At 36.1% G+C, this 16,653-nt stretch overlaps 1 protein-coding gene across 1 annotated transcript in view; it reads right to left on the bottom strand.

Moving 5' to 3' along the window:
- CFTR (CF transmembrane conductance regulator) overlaps positions 1 to 16,653 on the bottom strand; it is a 214,666-nt gene that overhangs the window by 144,048 nt on the left and 53,965 nt on the right. The window contains exons 4-8 of the mRNA XM_037064209.1: positions 12,395 to 12,610; positions 8,679 to 8,768; positions 7,393 to 7,556; positions 5,965 to 6,090; positions 2,453 to 2,699 (exon numbers count right to left, since the gene is read on the bottom strand). Of these exons, the coding sequence (XP_036920104.1) occupies positions 2,453 to 2,699; positions 5,965 to 6,090; positions 7,393 to 7,556; positions 8,679 to 8,768; positions 12,395 to 12,610 (843 nt within the window). The remainder of the gene's footprint in view (positions 1 to 2,452; positions 2,700 to 5,964; positions 6,091 to 7,392; positions 7,557 to 8,678; positions 8,769 to 12,394; positions 12,611 to 16,653) is intronic.

The following is a 16,653-nucleotide window of genomic DNA, read 5'->3' on the forward strand; positions in this document are numbered from 1 at the left end:
GAAAAAAGCCTGGTCCTTGCCTCACTTTTCCCCTTACTTCTCTCCTCTTCTCTCACTACCTCTATTTGAGTTTCTCTCTTTTCCTCCAACGTATTTTCAAGATATTTCTCTATCTCTGTCTTCCTGTTCAGTGGCTCTGTAACATTCTCATCTTTTTTTATTTCTGGTCTACATGTCTGTTCTCTCTCTTTCTCTCTGTCTGTCTGTCTCTCTTTCTTTCCCCCCATCCCCTTGTCTCTCTCCATCACACACACACACACACACACACACACACACACACACACACACACAGAGCTGTGATGGGTTAAGAGAAAAAATAAGATCAGTCCAAGACTTGGTATGGTTTTGAGCTACATTCATCAATAAATTGAAGATCTCAAACTCACAAGAGGGAGTACCCCCAAAAAACCCTGGAATTATCTTATGGATGGCAGGCTCCTCACAGTATAGGCTTGCCTAGCTAGGTGAGTGTTCTAGGAACCCATCTGTATCAGTGTACCAGCTGGCATTGTTGTGAGAGGCTGTGTCCAGCTTCAGTGAATTATTTTTTTGAACACTTTCAGTGCATTTGTCCATTTCACAATGGGTGATTTATGAGCACACCTGTGCACACCATGCTGAGTGTTCAGCAGTTTTTGACTAAAAAAAAGACATGCCCCCCACGCCCCATACCTCCATTCACCCAATCTTGTCCCAAGTGATTTTTTTTGTTTCCCCAGATGAAAAGAGTCCTGAGAGGAAAATGTTTTGCAGATGTGGTAAAACAAAAAATGGCAGAAGCACTAAAAGGCATAAAAATCAATGAGTTCAAAAACTGTTTTGAGCAGCAGAAAAGTCGCAATAGGTGTATTGTATCAAATGGAGACTATTTTGAAGGGGACTTAAGTTTCAACTTGTAAGAATAAATACACAATTTTTTATAAATAAATTCCTTGGTGTTGGGGGTCCCCCCTTCATATTTAAAAAATGATAAAATTGAGGAAGGCAGCTAAGTAGAAATTGTGATGAACTGGAGAGGGCAACCCCTCTCTAATGGAGGAGCTGCCACAGCTTATAAGGGAAGAGGACTCTGTTTACTATATATTACAATTTTTCAAAAGAGGTTGAACCTATCATTGATTATATATGTGACATTTCCCAATTTTTAAATGCTGTAAACTAATTTAATGTTCTTTAAGTAAAGGTGAAATAAAATAGCTCTGGGGCAAAAGGAAGGTCCACAGGCCACCACTTGCAAATTCTGGGCCAGGTTATGTATTGGCAGAACGACTTAAAAGTGGTTCACGTTCACCCTCATTCTTATTTGTGTGACATGGTTTATTTTCTGGGTTAAAGTTTTAAATATTACTTTAATCCCTAGCCAGGTGGTTCAGTTGGTTGGAATGTTGTTCCATATACCAAAAGTCTGCAGGTTCGATCCCTGGTCAGGGCACATGCCTAGGCTGTGGTTCAGTCCCCAGTCAGGGAGCATATGGGAGGCATCCCATCGACATCAATATTTCTCTCATATCAATGTTTCTGCTCATATCAATGTTTCTTTCTCCCCCTTTCTCTTTCTTTAAAATCAATAAAAGGTATCCTTGTGTGAGGATTTAAAAAACAGTATTTTAAAAGTATAATACAACACTCTGATCTACATATTAATTATACAAATTATAAGCACTACCCTGGCTAGTGTGGTTCAGCTGGAGTATCATCCTATAAACCAAAAGTTGTGGGTCTGATTCTTGGTCACGGCACATACCTAGGTGTGGGTTTGGCCCTGGTCAAAGCACATACCAGAGGCAACAGATCAATGTTTCTCTCTCTCATAGATGTTTCCCTCCTCTCTCTCTTCCTTCCTTACCCTCTTTCTAAAATCAATAAGCATGCCCTCTGCTAAGGATTAAAAATTATAAGCACATAAAAATTTATAGTAGTGATTCAATCCTATAAATTGAATCTCATCACTGGAGGACTTTAGAACTTCTCTTCAGAGCTAGCAGCTGTATCAGCATTGCTGGGATTTTAAGGGAATTAATGTTATATAAAAGCCATTCTTGTCCATCATTCCTTGTCCAGGGAAATAATTGGAAAGTTTTAAGATGAATATTCCTAGTGTTAGCTGGAAAGTTTTTAATTTCCCAGTGAATCTGCCACCATCTTTGTGCACATTTTTCAAATACATTAGAACTGATCTCTTGATTGATAAGTTGAATAAAATTCTCCAGAATACAGAAACAATATTTTCTGTAACTTCTTTGATTACAAGAGACTCTCACAGGCTTTCATTTTATTTCACAAGGCTTTCATTACTAAGGCTTGACAGAACATATACAGCTGTCAAGCGAGGAACTCCTGCGCATCAAACAGGCCTAAGACCAAAAATTTATCTCTAAACAGTTTGCTCAACTAGTGAAGTTCGAAATTGTATTAAAAGCCCTGTACACAATGCCCACTTATGGTACATTACCTGTATTTTGTTTATTGCTCCAATAGAGTCATACCATGTTTGTACAGCCCAGGGGAATTGCCGAGTGACTGCCATGCGCAGAACGATGCAGAATGAGATGGTTGTGAATATTTTTCGAAGGATGATTCCTTTGTTCAATGCATAGGGAAGCACAGAAAACAACACCACAAAGAACCCTGAGGAGAAGAAGGCTGAGCTATTCACGCATCTTACATAGGCTGCCTTCCAGGTCAGTTTTAGTTCTGTTCTATAAAACAAAATAATAAGATTTGGAATGCTTATTTACTGTTCAAATATGAAGCATCTTGGAATGTAAAATCTGAACACAGACCCTCAAGGCTTTGTGACCTTGGGCAAGTTATTTAACCTCTCTGGGCCTCAGTTACCTTATTTGAAAGAGGAATAGAAATGAATGTACCAGTGTCTTGCCCATAATACCTGTAAATATTATTTTTAAACTATAATTAATAACCCCAATTACTACATTATTTTATATCTTTATCACTTCATTATTTATTAGTGAGACTTTGATAATTTTTTGTTTGTTGGTTTTGTTTTAAGCAATTAGGCATGGAAATGAGGACTGTGATTTCCTAATAGATTCTTAGCACTTTAAAAATTCTAGCTTGGCTTTGGGGAACACCAAAAATATACAAGCTACAGAGGAGTGGGTGTTAAGTGTTAGTATAGGTAAAAAATCACCTGAGAAACTTTTTAAAATGCACAGTCTCAGGGACAGCTCTCAGAGATACTGATCAAGCTTGCAGTAGGTTAGGAAAAAAAAGTACCCGTGCAAAAGATTCTGTTGCATGTGGTTCTTGAAAAACTATGAGGAAGATACCACGTTCTCCTTGTCTTTCATTTTAATATAACTGCAAATTATATTATACTTCTAATCTTCTAGTCCAAATTGAAAATGAGAACTATTTTCTTTTTATCACATAAGAGAGGTTTACATGGTCCAAAAGGCAGAAAACAGGGAGTGCAGAAGCTTGTGAGAGTAGAGGACAATGCGGCCCTCAACCTCTCTCGCAATCTTCCTGGACCACAGAAACTTGAATTGCTTGTGATCCTCCTATTCAGCTCTTGTAAAGGAAAGAGCAGTGGTGATTCAGGTAAGTAGAGGGTCCTGGTGGGAGGGACCAAAAAGTGTGCTTGGCACTTGAGTGCTACTTCCACACATCTGTATAACTCAGAAAGGTTCTCATTCTTAATTAGAATTCAAAGGAAATATTTTTCCTTTTAGGTTTAAGAAAATGTAAACTTGAGCACTCTGATGAAAATTTTGGAGTTCAATGTGCCCAACATAGATTGTGATCTACAATCTAATGCTCACTTGTATCAATTATTTGGCATTGAAGAGAGATTAGGATTTTGGAATCTCACTGGGGTTTGACTCCTGGCTGTGCCATTTACACCTATGCCACCTTAAGCAGGTTGTTTTTCCTTCTGGTGCTATAGAATCTTCATCCACAAATGGGAAACATAACATTATCCTTGTGAATTTGTTGCCAAGATCAATGGCATTACAGCAGGGGACTTAGCATTTGAAACTTACTGTGTTGTCTTTAATCTTCATCAGAAAAAGAATAATAGTGGCTACACTGATATCAATAAAATGCTAGAAAACACTATTTACAAAAAAGTTAACAAATCTGTCAAAATTGTTGTTGAAATGTATTAGAAAGTTGAGGAAAATGGAAGAAGTTATAGGAAAAGATTATAGGAAAAGATCTTTTCCATTATAGGAAAAGATTAATGGATTCAAGAACCTTTATAAGAATCACCAACAAAGCAGTACTCTCCATTATAAAGTCACTAACACTTTATGAGTCATAAGAGTATTTTATCAGTTTCTTATAAAAATTTTGAAAATCATTTTATTACCAAGAACAATGTAGGAGTAGATTATCAGGGAGATTTGCACAGCCTTTTGCACAGGTGAACAGTAGCCCAAGCCAAGGTAACCACTCCTTTGAAGTGCATCCCTCCAATCTCTTCCAGAACTTTATATTTGCTCTTTTGAATAGAAACAATTTTTGCTGTCTCATATTTACGTCAGCACCTTACAGCCATTTCAGGTAACGATTTCATGCCAGATTAAGGAATTGGATTATACAAGTTACAACCAAACATTTGCTATTAGAATTGGTTGAACAAAAATACAGAGTAGGAAGGATGCATTTCATCTTTTTGAGAAATAGAGGAAGAAGTCGAGAAAAGTCAGCAAGCAGAACAACCTCACTAGGTGTTTACCTTGAGGCCTAACAAAACCCCTCATCACTCTTGCTATGTCTGTGTTTACAGGCATACAAGTAACCAATGGGACAAGTGTGATGAAAAACACTTGCTAATGAAAAAAGCAATGTTAATAAAACAATTCCCCGAGATCTTTAAGGATGTTTCTGGAAAGAAAACAAAATTCCTTTCCTGGATTTGTCTTGAAAGGCATAATAAAAACAGGTGAGCAATAATGTTTGGGAAATAAATATCCTTTTATTCTTTCTATTTACATGGCAAAGGACTTAACATTTCAGCATTTCCTTTGTTGTTCCAATCACACACCTGCAGCTTAGTTACCATTACTGTCTACTGGAAACAGCAGCCCATATTCCTGATAACCCATAGTCACATTATCCAAAAGGGTGCTCATCTTTTTAGTATATTTTTCCTGTGAAACTTGTCCTCTGTTACCTATCCTGAAAAGTTTGCTCTCTAATAGTATATCTATTCCCACAGAGTCTCCTAGAACCCTTTTTAATGCACTTTGTAGAGTGTGGAACTTGACTAAAGAGAAATGGTCTTATGCCTACCCTAGCTTATATTTTGCGCAAATTATATCAGTAATCTCAGCTCAGTCTGCGCTGTACATTTTTTGCTAGATCTTTACTGATCAGTGATAAGAAAGGTTATCTGAGGTGAAACAAGACCAGAGATAGGTGCCAAAAACTGATTCTACCTCAAAAGGTGGTTTTCATAACTTGAACTGAAATCTCAAGTGGAGAGTTTATAGAAAAACAGTTTATAGAGATCACCCTGTGTTAGTATTCCTAAGTAGGAAGAACAAATATATTTTAACCAAATGAAGGTTTTTTCATTTTTCATGAGCCATAATGCAAAGATTGAAATACATATAATAACAGACAATCATTTATTTGGTTCAGAATTGTATATTTATCTCTCTAGCAGTTCTATTTAAGGTTTCAATCAGCCTTCAGCATCATGACCATTATTTTAGTCAAATAAGTATATTAGGCAGCTATAAACATATATAGGATATTCTTTCATAGGTATAAAAATACTCTTCTAGTCAAAAATAACATACTTGACAAACTAAAACTACAGCCCATGAAAATGACTTTATGCCACTTAACACATAAATACTGTGATGGCTCAGTAGAATTGTTTGATTGTCAGAAACTTGAAATATGAGCTGGAAATCCACTGTAACTAATTTTTGAAGTATTAACCATTAACTGACCAATGATATTGAAATTATGTAAATGACTCACTTCCTTAGATTTCCAATCATTTTTTCCATTGCTTCCTCCCAGCAGTATGCCTTAACAGATTGGATATTTTCAATCATTTCTGATGTGATCGCAAGTCTTTCATTGATTTTCCCAGCTCTCTGATCTCTGTAAATCAATCAATTTCACAGTAAAAACAACTCAAATTATCCATTAAGCACTGCTCAAGCCTTTAGGAAGCAACATTACTTTTATTAAACAGATGAACATTTTATTATCAAATAGGTGGTAATAAAAGTATCTACTACTTAGTAAATGCCTCTTATGTGCCAGACATTGTACTAGATGCATTCCATACACTATCCCTAATTCTTAAGGCATTTCAGGAATGGTGGTCACTTTCACTTTAAAGACAAAAAACCAGTCCTGGCAAAGTAGTTCAGTCAGTTAGAACATTGTCCCAATACATAGAGGTTGTGGGTTTGATCCTGGTCAGAGCACATACAGAATAAACCAATGAATGCATAAATAAGTAGAACCACAAATCAATGTCCCTCCCTCTTTCACTTTCCCCTTCTTCTCTCTCTAAAATCAATTAATTTTTTAAAAAGAAAATATATTGAAAACCAGACACTCAGTGGGGCAGAGTGGCTTATTCAGGTCACATAACTAGTAAGCATGCACCTGAAGATTCAAGCTAAGAGCTGTCTAATTCCAAAATGTGTGTACTTTTATCAAGCTCTAGCTGACAAACTCTAGAAGTCTTCTATACAAGCAATGACTGATATCATTCACTGAGTCATTCTGTAAAAGTAGTAACTAAGGCTCTAATGTGATGATCCATGAACCAGAGTAGGAAAAGCTGTACCCCAAATCTATGCATCCTCTCCTACTCACATCAAAGTTTTATCCATTGTATTTAAATCTTATGATCTACAAAAATGAACTAGACAGTAACATATTTATAAAGAAATTCTACAAATTTATAAGTTAAAAATATCCCATTGACATAGGAATTATTTGCACCATTAAAATAATTCCCTGATTGTGTGTTCACCACACAAAGTTAAGTCTCCTGTCATCATTCATCCTTCCTATACCCTCTCCTACCTGCCCCTAGCCCTTTTCCCTTTGGCAGTCACCATACTATTATTTGTGTTAATGGGGCTTTTTTTTTTGCTTAATCCCTTCATTTTTTCACCAAGCCCCCAAACCCCGTCCCCTCTGACAGCTGTCGGTCTGCTCTTTGAACTTACGAATCTGTTTCTCTTTTGCTTGTTTGTTTAATTTGTTCACAAAATTCCACATATAAGTAAAAGCATGTGGCATAAATAAATAAATATCCTTTCCTTTTTAGTGATACCTAGGAAGCAGATCATCATTTGGTGCAGAGCAGTCCTGGTTTTATTAGCATGGGCTTGTTGAAAACCTAATTTAAAACCCTTTGAAACAATGTAAATAGAGTGCTACCTGTACTTCATCATCATTCTCCCTAAGCAAGCTTGAAAAATGGCAAGGACTATGAGTAGAGCAAGTCCACAGAAGGCAGAGGCTTGTAATAGTTCCCAGAGCAGCCCCATCAGAAGTGTCACTTGCAAAGGAGCGATCCACACAAAATGTGCCAATGCAAGTCCCTGGAAAATAAAATCACAGTGAAGACTGATGATATTTTATCTCCCACTTTCCTCCAAAAACAAACAAACAGACAGCACAGATAAATGAATCGAACACAGTAAGCTCATACAAACACTTCATGATTCTGAGTACACTGAAATCTAGGTATTCATTACATAAAACACACAGCAATGTGCTTAAACCTTCTACATATAGACTAGGAATTCCCAAGGAACAAATTTCAAGTTACTGCATTCTTATGTATCTTTTTCCCGTGGAACTGAGATTGGATCTCTTAAGCATCATGCCAAAAAATTTATTTTAAATAACTTCCATTTGAGCCCTGGCTGGTTTAGCTCAGTGGATTGAGCATGGGACTGTGAATTAAAGGGTTGCCAGTTCGATTCCCAGTCAGGGCACACACCTGGGTTGCAGGGCAGGTCCCCAGTAGGGGACACATGAGAGGCAACAACACATTGACATTTCTCTCCCACTCTTTCTCCTTCCCTTCCCCTTTCTCTAAAAATAAATAAATAAAATATTTAAATAAATAAGTAAATAACTTCTGTTTGAATAAAGCAAGAGCTATGTGAGAACAAAAGACTGTCCAGAACCCAGTCTCTACAAAGGCACAAATCTATCTGACAATATATTCAGAATAAATATATTTTATTTTTATTATTACACATGCTCAATTTAACAGTAATTTATTTAGCACCTGTTGAGAGCTCAAAACTCTTTTAAATATTGAAAGTGCAAAGATAAATAAGAAGATATTATCCTCAAGTTTCTTGCATTTATTTATGACACAAGATAGCAATGACGAAAAATTGCTCAGAATGTCATATTCAACTGAAGTAAGTGATTTAAAGTATTAAAAGAAAACAAGATCAGAAAAAGATTAAATTTTGAAAAACCTCATCAAATACCCAGCAAGCTGAGGTACCTTTGAGTTGTGTGGGTCCACAAGACCCCAAAATGGCACTTCACTACCCAACTTACCTTTCTCAGTTTTCAAAAATAAGGAAGGTAAAAATGTTTTCTACTTAACCACTTATTACCATCACCTAATCCAGGAAAACCTTCAGAGTTGTATGAGTTATAACAATATTGCATAAAAAATTAAATCATTAGGTTCATACTTCATCAAATTTGTTCAGGTTGTTGGAAAGGAGACTAACAAGTTGTCCAATACTGATTTTATCTAGAACACGGCTTGACAGCTTTAAAGTCTAAAAGAAAAAATGGGAAGTTAGATGATGTTGACAAACAGAAGACAAATATATCCCTAAGTAACATAATAACACAAATGAGAAATTAGTTTACTATGCATGTATTTTTAAGCAAAAATAATGAAAATTACTTTATATTCGTCTGGCTTTGTATCTCCTCAGATCTATAAATATTGTTCTTCACAACAAATATTATACTAGCATGTCAATAGTTATTTTTTAAGCATTTTTGTACCTCCAAAATGGAAATAATATTGTGTATATATCTATAGATATACATATAGAGAGAAAGGGTTTGTTTTGTTTATACAAAACATAGAACCAAAGGCAGTTTGAAATTAAAATGATGGCCTTAAATTCTGAATGCAGTCCTACAGCAACTCCATTAAGAAAATTATTGTTAAAGTCAAAGTATATTATGAATAATTAATAATTTTGTGAAAGATCATATTACTGATAATCCTTAAATTTTACCAAGAAATATACATTCATATATGCAAAATATAATTGTTTAGTAGATAAATTAATTATTTTGGTGAAAGATTACAGTCATACTTTGCCAGCAAAATTTAATAAGTATTGATTTGCCATTAGATGGCTTTGATCTCAGAGTACCTGTTTAGTATGTGTTTTAACTGAATTCCTCACATAGGTATTGAGCACTTAGTAGATATAATTCACTTTATTTAGGCATCAGGGATTATTATTATTATTAAGATTTTAAAAACATAACTAAATACGATGTGATAAATGAGTTCAAGGGAATAGAATTTAATAGGTTGGTTAAGAGAAAGTTCACATATCTGGTTACAAAATCTGAAAAGCTTTTATTAAAGAAGTAGAACTTAAGATCGGTAGAGAAAAATGAATAGCATTTAGATAAGCACAGATGAAGGAAGAATCAAGGTCATTAATTCCAAAACACTATTAGTATATGACAGGGAAAATCCACTGAGCTGGATCACACATGACCTAGTAAGAGACTCAGTCTTAGGTGATTAAGTTCTCCACAGGGCTCCATGTTAAGCATAGTAAACGCTCAGTGAATATTTCTTCATTTGAGTCTTCTCGACTAAATGAAGTCTTCTTTCTTCACTCTATCTTCCTGATATCCAGAGGGAAAGCTAAATTTACTTTGTATTTAGATTTATTATTTAAAATATAATTTGAATATATCATAGTTGCAGATTTGGGAACAAAGCAAAATGGTGCCCTATTACAAAATTTGGAATATTGTAGAAAGAATCAGTGGTTGCCTGCCACATGAATGAAACTGGTCAGCTAAAGTACCAGTTTACTTTAGGAACCAAAACACAGCCATGTGGAGATGCAATTGCATTCTTTGGTGATGATGCCAATGAAGGCCAACAAGTGTAGCTAGACAGGTAAAGCAAACTAGGTAAGAACAGATACTCAACAATTAGAAAGAAGGATAGAGACAACAGCTTCTAACTTTTCATGAATGTGCTGTGACTCTGAAAGCACCATATACTGCTGTATTTGTGCTAAATGTTATATATGGACTTATTTACAAACTAACCTGCTCTTTCATCTCTCCTCCCTTCAGCCCAAGACTATTTTGTTCCTCTCTTCCTGTATAACAGTTTGTTTTACTACATTATTTTAGTACTATTTTATTTTCCTTGATATTGGAAAACCATTTACTTCAAGAAATATGATTTATCCATTTTAGAAAATGTAAACAAGTTTTTATACAATGTTTTCTATTTCTTGGGTCTTAGTTTCTTGAAATCTTTTATTGATAGCCTAGGGAAAATCTCAAATGAGATAGCATCTCTAAATCATTTAGAAGCTTGTCATGTACATCATTAACTATAACTTATACTATGATAATAAGCACTTTTATAAATAATTTTTAAACTGGATTTTACTTCATTTAATATGCTTGTGTAGATTTTAGCTTCTGAATAATACGTAATTTCTTCACTTATGTAAAATTTCTGGATCAATATAAAATGTTTGTTGACTTATCACCCACGCTTTCCTAGTAATTGAGAACTGATGAGACTGCAGCTGAGGTGATTTAAGTAAACTGTGGACTCCATTTTTCTCTTGTGCCTCCATAAAAAGCTTCTTTGAACAATAAAGTATAGTTACCAAGTTTTACAACACAACTGACTTTGCATGTATATTATGGAAGTGTTATGGGTTATTTGCTAGAGGGAATTTCAGATCCATGACCTTTATAAACCAAGTATATAAAGTTTTTACATTGGGAGAAGAAAAGAGAGAATAAAGGTAAAGCAGTATTCAAATGATTCAACCAAAACAGCTTTCTGTTTGAGGTTGGCTAAAAAGTGTGTTTGTTTTTTCTGTAAGGTGGCTCTAGTAGCACTTAGTTGTCTTTAACTTAATTCAAAACAATTTTGTTAGATCAAATTATGACATCTGTATAACAGCATGCATTTTAAAAAATCAAAATTGGTGAATTTTTGTATAATCCTTTTAATATTGAAGATGAAAGAAAATATGCAACATTTTTGGTATATTGTGCTTTAGTATTTCAAGACAGGTAAAAACATGACTGAAACAGAAAAGAAGACTTGTGCAGTGTATGGAGAAGGTGCTATATAATTGATTGAACATGTCAAAAGTGGTTTGCAAAGTTTGGTGCTAGAGATTTCTCACTGGATGATGCTCCACAGTTGAGTAGACCAGTTGAAGTTGATAGCTATCAAACTGAGACATTAATTGAGAACAACAAATGTTCTACCACATTGGAGATAGCTGACATACTCAAAATATCCAAATCAATAGTTATTGGTGAAAATGAAAAATGTGTCTTTTATTTTACAGAGAAAAATAAGTGGACTTTTTGGCCAACCCAATAAAATGACTTGGTAGATTTAATCAGTCACATTTTAAATTAAATTATATTTAATTTAGATTTAATCAGGCTGGTGAAAATACATGTTCTGAAATGATCTCAAATTATGTTTGCAAGATCTCAAATTGAAAATTATGATCTCAAATTATATTTGAATTATGTTCAAATTTTAATCTGAATATACCCAAATCATGCTTCAGCAACTTGGGTTCTTGTCTGAACATTACACACAGAAAATAAGAAGTTTTTACAATTGCCATCCATGTGCTGTTCTAATTTTTTTTTAATTTTCAAACTCACAAGATAAGAAAAATCTAACTCAAAATAAGGCAGTAGATAGATGAATACACCCCTGCGTCACAACTAGTTAAGGGGAAAACCTTCATTGCTTGGATTATCATTAACGATTACATATATACATACTCTTACAGTTTGAACACAAGGATACATGGCATCCTACCCTAAGACAGTATTTTGTCAATAACTTATACAGATGATAAGAACCATTTTAATGGGGAACCATGGATTCCAAACAATGATGACATGACTAGTAAAAAAACAAAAATGAAACTATATCATATACAGTTTATAGGAGCTGTTCAAAAATTATTAAAGTGAATTAAGTTATCAAAGACAATTAGAGATGCTAATTACTGCTCTAATTTATTTCACTGACTTATGAAATTGATTTCAGCATTTATTCCGAATTTGTACCAGCACAGCATTTACAACATGATGCTACTCCGTGTAACATGGAGACTGCGCATAGAAGTATTACCTTCTTATAAATCAAACTAAACATAGCTATCCTCATTTGCATTCCAATGTGGTGAAGGCCAAAAATGGCTGGGTGCAGAAGCAGTGTCCTCAGGATAAAGAGAAGGCATAATCCTATGCCTAGGTAAATCGCAATGGAGCGTTCCACCTTGTTATCTGGATCATAGGAAGCTATGATTCTTCCCAGTAAGAGAGGCTGGACTGCTTTAGTGACTTCCTGCAGAACAGGACAAAAAGAGAAATGAAATTTTATTCCTCTTTCATAAAATACCCTAACAGTTTCAACACAGAAGTTTTACCTTTAAAGGAAAACTTAAAATGGCTACACAAAAAGCCATGTCATATATGAAATTCTTAGCATTATTTTTAATATGTTTGTACTTCAACTCCCTGCCATTGTATCATCATTATATTTTTATAGCCTGTCTCCTCTATCACAACAGATCCATTTTCTTAATTGTTATTCAGTTGCAGTTTATAACAAAATTAATGAAATGTTCATTAATCTGATTTAGACATCTATTCTACACAATATTATTACTGAATTAGTTAGTTATAATCTTGCCTTAAGCAAAAGAGGACACACTTATCCCTTGAACAACCATGGCTATTCCACAAAAACACTTGTAGTATTACTCTCAGAAACTATATGTTCATTGAAAAATGCAATTTATTTTTGGTAAACAAAATTCCAATAATAGAATCACCTGACAATATCAAACAAAAACCTCACCACAACATGGAACTATTAATATTCAAGGACAAAAACAGCACTCAAAGCCCTCGCCTTTTTAGTTTTCCATACATTGTTTTAGGCAACATGTTCTCTAATATTAACAATGGAACCATTAACAGATATGTCCAGAATTTTTTTATTTGGAAGGGAAAACAATGTTGATACCAAGCTTAGTCTGAAAATCATCCCTGTAATAACTGAAATAAACATAGCCCTACATTCCTTTGTTTTAGATTTTATGTATTTATTTATTTTAGAGAGAGGGGCAGAAAGGAGAAAGATAGGGAGAGAAACATCAATCTGTTGCCTCTAGCACACACCCCAACCAGAAACAGGTCCACAACCCAGTCACACACTGGTGACTGTGCCAGTTGGTCCCTTTACAGGAGGACACTCAACCATGCACCAGTCAGGGAAGTCCTACATTGTTGGCATGTGAAAGCTGTGTATACACCATTGCTCAGATTATTTTCAGAAACACAAGTAATTTCCCAGTAAGGCAGACTGCCGGCTTGAATGTAATGAGAAGGAATCTAAATTTATTTGAAAATTTCATAAAATATTTTGTTCATTTTATCAGACACAAATAAAGATGGAATTCACTTTACGGTTTACTTGGATAATACAAGACAAATTCAAAACTTTTAACCAGCATGACAGTGAAATGAACAGAGTTATGAAAGCCACATTCTTTACCCAGCATGTTATCTATACTCTTTGTCACCATAGTCACTTCCCTTCTCAGGATGATTTCCTCACTGATAAAGTGAGTGGTGGAGCAACGTAATCTTGAAGGTCCCCTGCATTGTTAACATCCCTGACTATATGGTCTGGGTCTGTGGAGTCCCATGGCAGATACTGAGGATTTCTTGGACAACTGGCCTAGCCCACACCCTGCCACCACTACAGGTGTTTTCTTCTCAGAGGGAAGCAAGTCTGAACAAAGAGAGTTTGGAAGACCATGTACTTAGCAGCAAAAGTGACTGCATTCCTGGTGGGAATACTCCTGAGTCTCAGTTTAGGTAAGCCTCCCAGAGAAAAACTAAGAAGTGCGAAAATAACTCCTGGGAGATAATATCTGTTCTCTCATGGGATCCTCCAGACCAGAGCCTAAATCACTGTGGATGAATCTAAATCCTGTAACCATTTCTGTTCTACCTGCATAGGAGGATAGGGAAGTCTGCTGGATACTCAGACTAAAAAAGAAAGTTCAAATAAAAATAAAAAACTTGGTTCAGGCATACACTTACAGTAAATGAAATAGTCCCAATATAACTTTACCTTAAAAATTACAATCCAACTTCCAGCCAAGATGCAGGCATAGGTAGACACACTGTGCCTCCTCACACAACCAAAATAAGGACAACAACAATTTAGAAACAAAATAACAACCAGAACTGACAGAAAAGTGTCTGTATGGAAGTCGGACAGCCAAGGAGTTGAAATAGACACATCTATCCAGACCAGTAGGCGGAGCAGAGTCAAGTTAAAGGGGTTCAAGTCATAGGCCCAGCAGAGAAGGGTCGCAGCACAAGAAGTGGTGACTCTGGGCACACAAGGCACCACAACTGTGCAAGATGGCAGCGAGCAGACCCTGGATGCACAGCCGGCAGCTGGCAGACCCAGGGCACAGGGTGGCAACAGGCAGACCCAGTGAGGCAGCAATTGTGAAGCAAGGCACTGTGTGCAAGGTGGCTGACTGACCGGGTGGCAGTCCCACATTTGTACACAGATAAACCAGGCAAAAGTGGGGTGCAAGACAGACCTCGAAACCCAGGATTCCAGCACCAAGAAATAAAGCCTCAAAACACTAATCGAAAACACCTGTGGGGGTTGAGGCTCAGGGAGAGACTCCCAGCCTCACAAGAGAGATCGTTGGAGACACCCACAGGGTCCTAGAATGCACACAAGCCCACCCGCATGGGAATCAGGACCAGAAGGGCCCAGTTTGCTTGGGGGAAGCAGAAGGGACTGAGGTCTGACAAAAAGCAGAGCAAGCACCATTGTTCCTTCTCGGACCCCGCCCCCACATACAGCATCACAACCCAGTGACTGGGTTGCCCTGCCTGGTTAACACCTAAAGCTCCACCCCTCATATGTAACAGGCAAGACAAGGCAAAAAAAAAATGGCCCAAACTAAAGAACAGATCAAAGCTCCAGAAAAAATACGACTGAGTGATAAAGAGATAGCCAGCCTATCAGATGCACAGTTCAAAGCACTGGTGTTCAGGTTGCTCACAGAATTGGTTGAATTTGGCTGCAAATTAGATGAAAAAATGAAGGCTACATTAAGCAAAATGAAGGAAAATGCACAGGGAACCAATAGTGATGGGAAGAAAACTGGGACTCAAATTAATGGAGTGGACCAGAAGGAAGAAAGAAACATCCAATCAGAACAGAATGAAGAAACAAGAATTCAAAACAATGAGGAGGGCCTTAGGAACCTCCAGGACATCTTTAAATGCTCCAACATCAGAAGGGGAAGAGCAAGAGCAACAAATGGAAAAGTTATTTGAGCAAATAATAAAGAACTCCCCCAATCTGGCAAAGGAAATAGACTTCCAGGAAGTCCAGGAAGCTCAGAGAGTCCCAAAGAACTTGGACCTAAGGAGGAACACACCAAGGCACATCATAATTACATTACCCAAGACTAAAATGAAGGAGAGAATCCTAGAAGCAGGAAGAGATAAGGAGACAGTTACCTACAAAGACTGTCAGTTGATTTGTCAGAAGAGACCTTACAGGCAAGAAAGGGCTGGAAAGAAGTATTCGAAGTCATGAAAGGCAAGGACCTACATCCAAGATTGCTCTATCCAGCAAAGCTTTCATTTAGAATGGAAGGGCAGATAAAGTGCTTCTCAAATAAGGTCAAGTTAAAGGAGTTCATCATCACCAAGCCCTTATTATATAAAATGTTAAAGGGACTTATCTAAGAAAAAGAAGATAAAAAACATGTACAGTAAAATGTAAAATGTACAGTAAAATAACAGCAAACTCACAATTATTAGCAACCACACCTAAAACATAAACGAACTAAGCAAACAATTACAATGGGAAGAGAACCACAGAAATGGAGATCACGTGGAGGAATAGCAACAGGGGAGTGGGAGGAGGAGAGTGGGGGAAAAGGTACAGAGAATAAGTAGCATAGATGGTAGGTAAAAAAGTAGAGAGGAGCAGGGTAAGAATAGTATGGGAAATGTAGAAGCTAAAGAACTTAAGACACATGGACATGAACTAAAGGGTGGGAGAGGGTGTGCAGGGTAGAGGGGAGTGAAGGGGGGGAAATGGGACAACTGTAACAGCATAGTCAATAAAATATATTAAAAAAAGAAAGAAACAAAAAAATTTACAATCCAAACCCAAAGCATACTTGTTCCTAATAAAAGTAGAATGATTAATTGAAGAACTTCTAAATTGACATTATTTTTATTGAGCATAGTCAGTAAAATAATCATCATCATAACTCATTTTAAATATATTTTATATATCTTAATATTGGAAATACTAGGACATTTGAGAAA

Source organism: Sturnira hondurensis, unplaced genomic scaffold (assembly GCF_014824575.4).
Source record: "Sturnira hondurensis isolate 20B ecotype Veracruz unplaced genomic scaffold, ASM1482457v3 Scaffold0014953, whole genome shotgun sequence".
NCBI lineage: Eukaryota > Metazoa > Chordata > Mammalia > Chiroptera > Phyllostomidae > Sturnira > Sturnira hondurensis.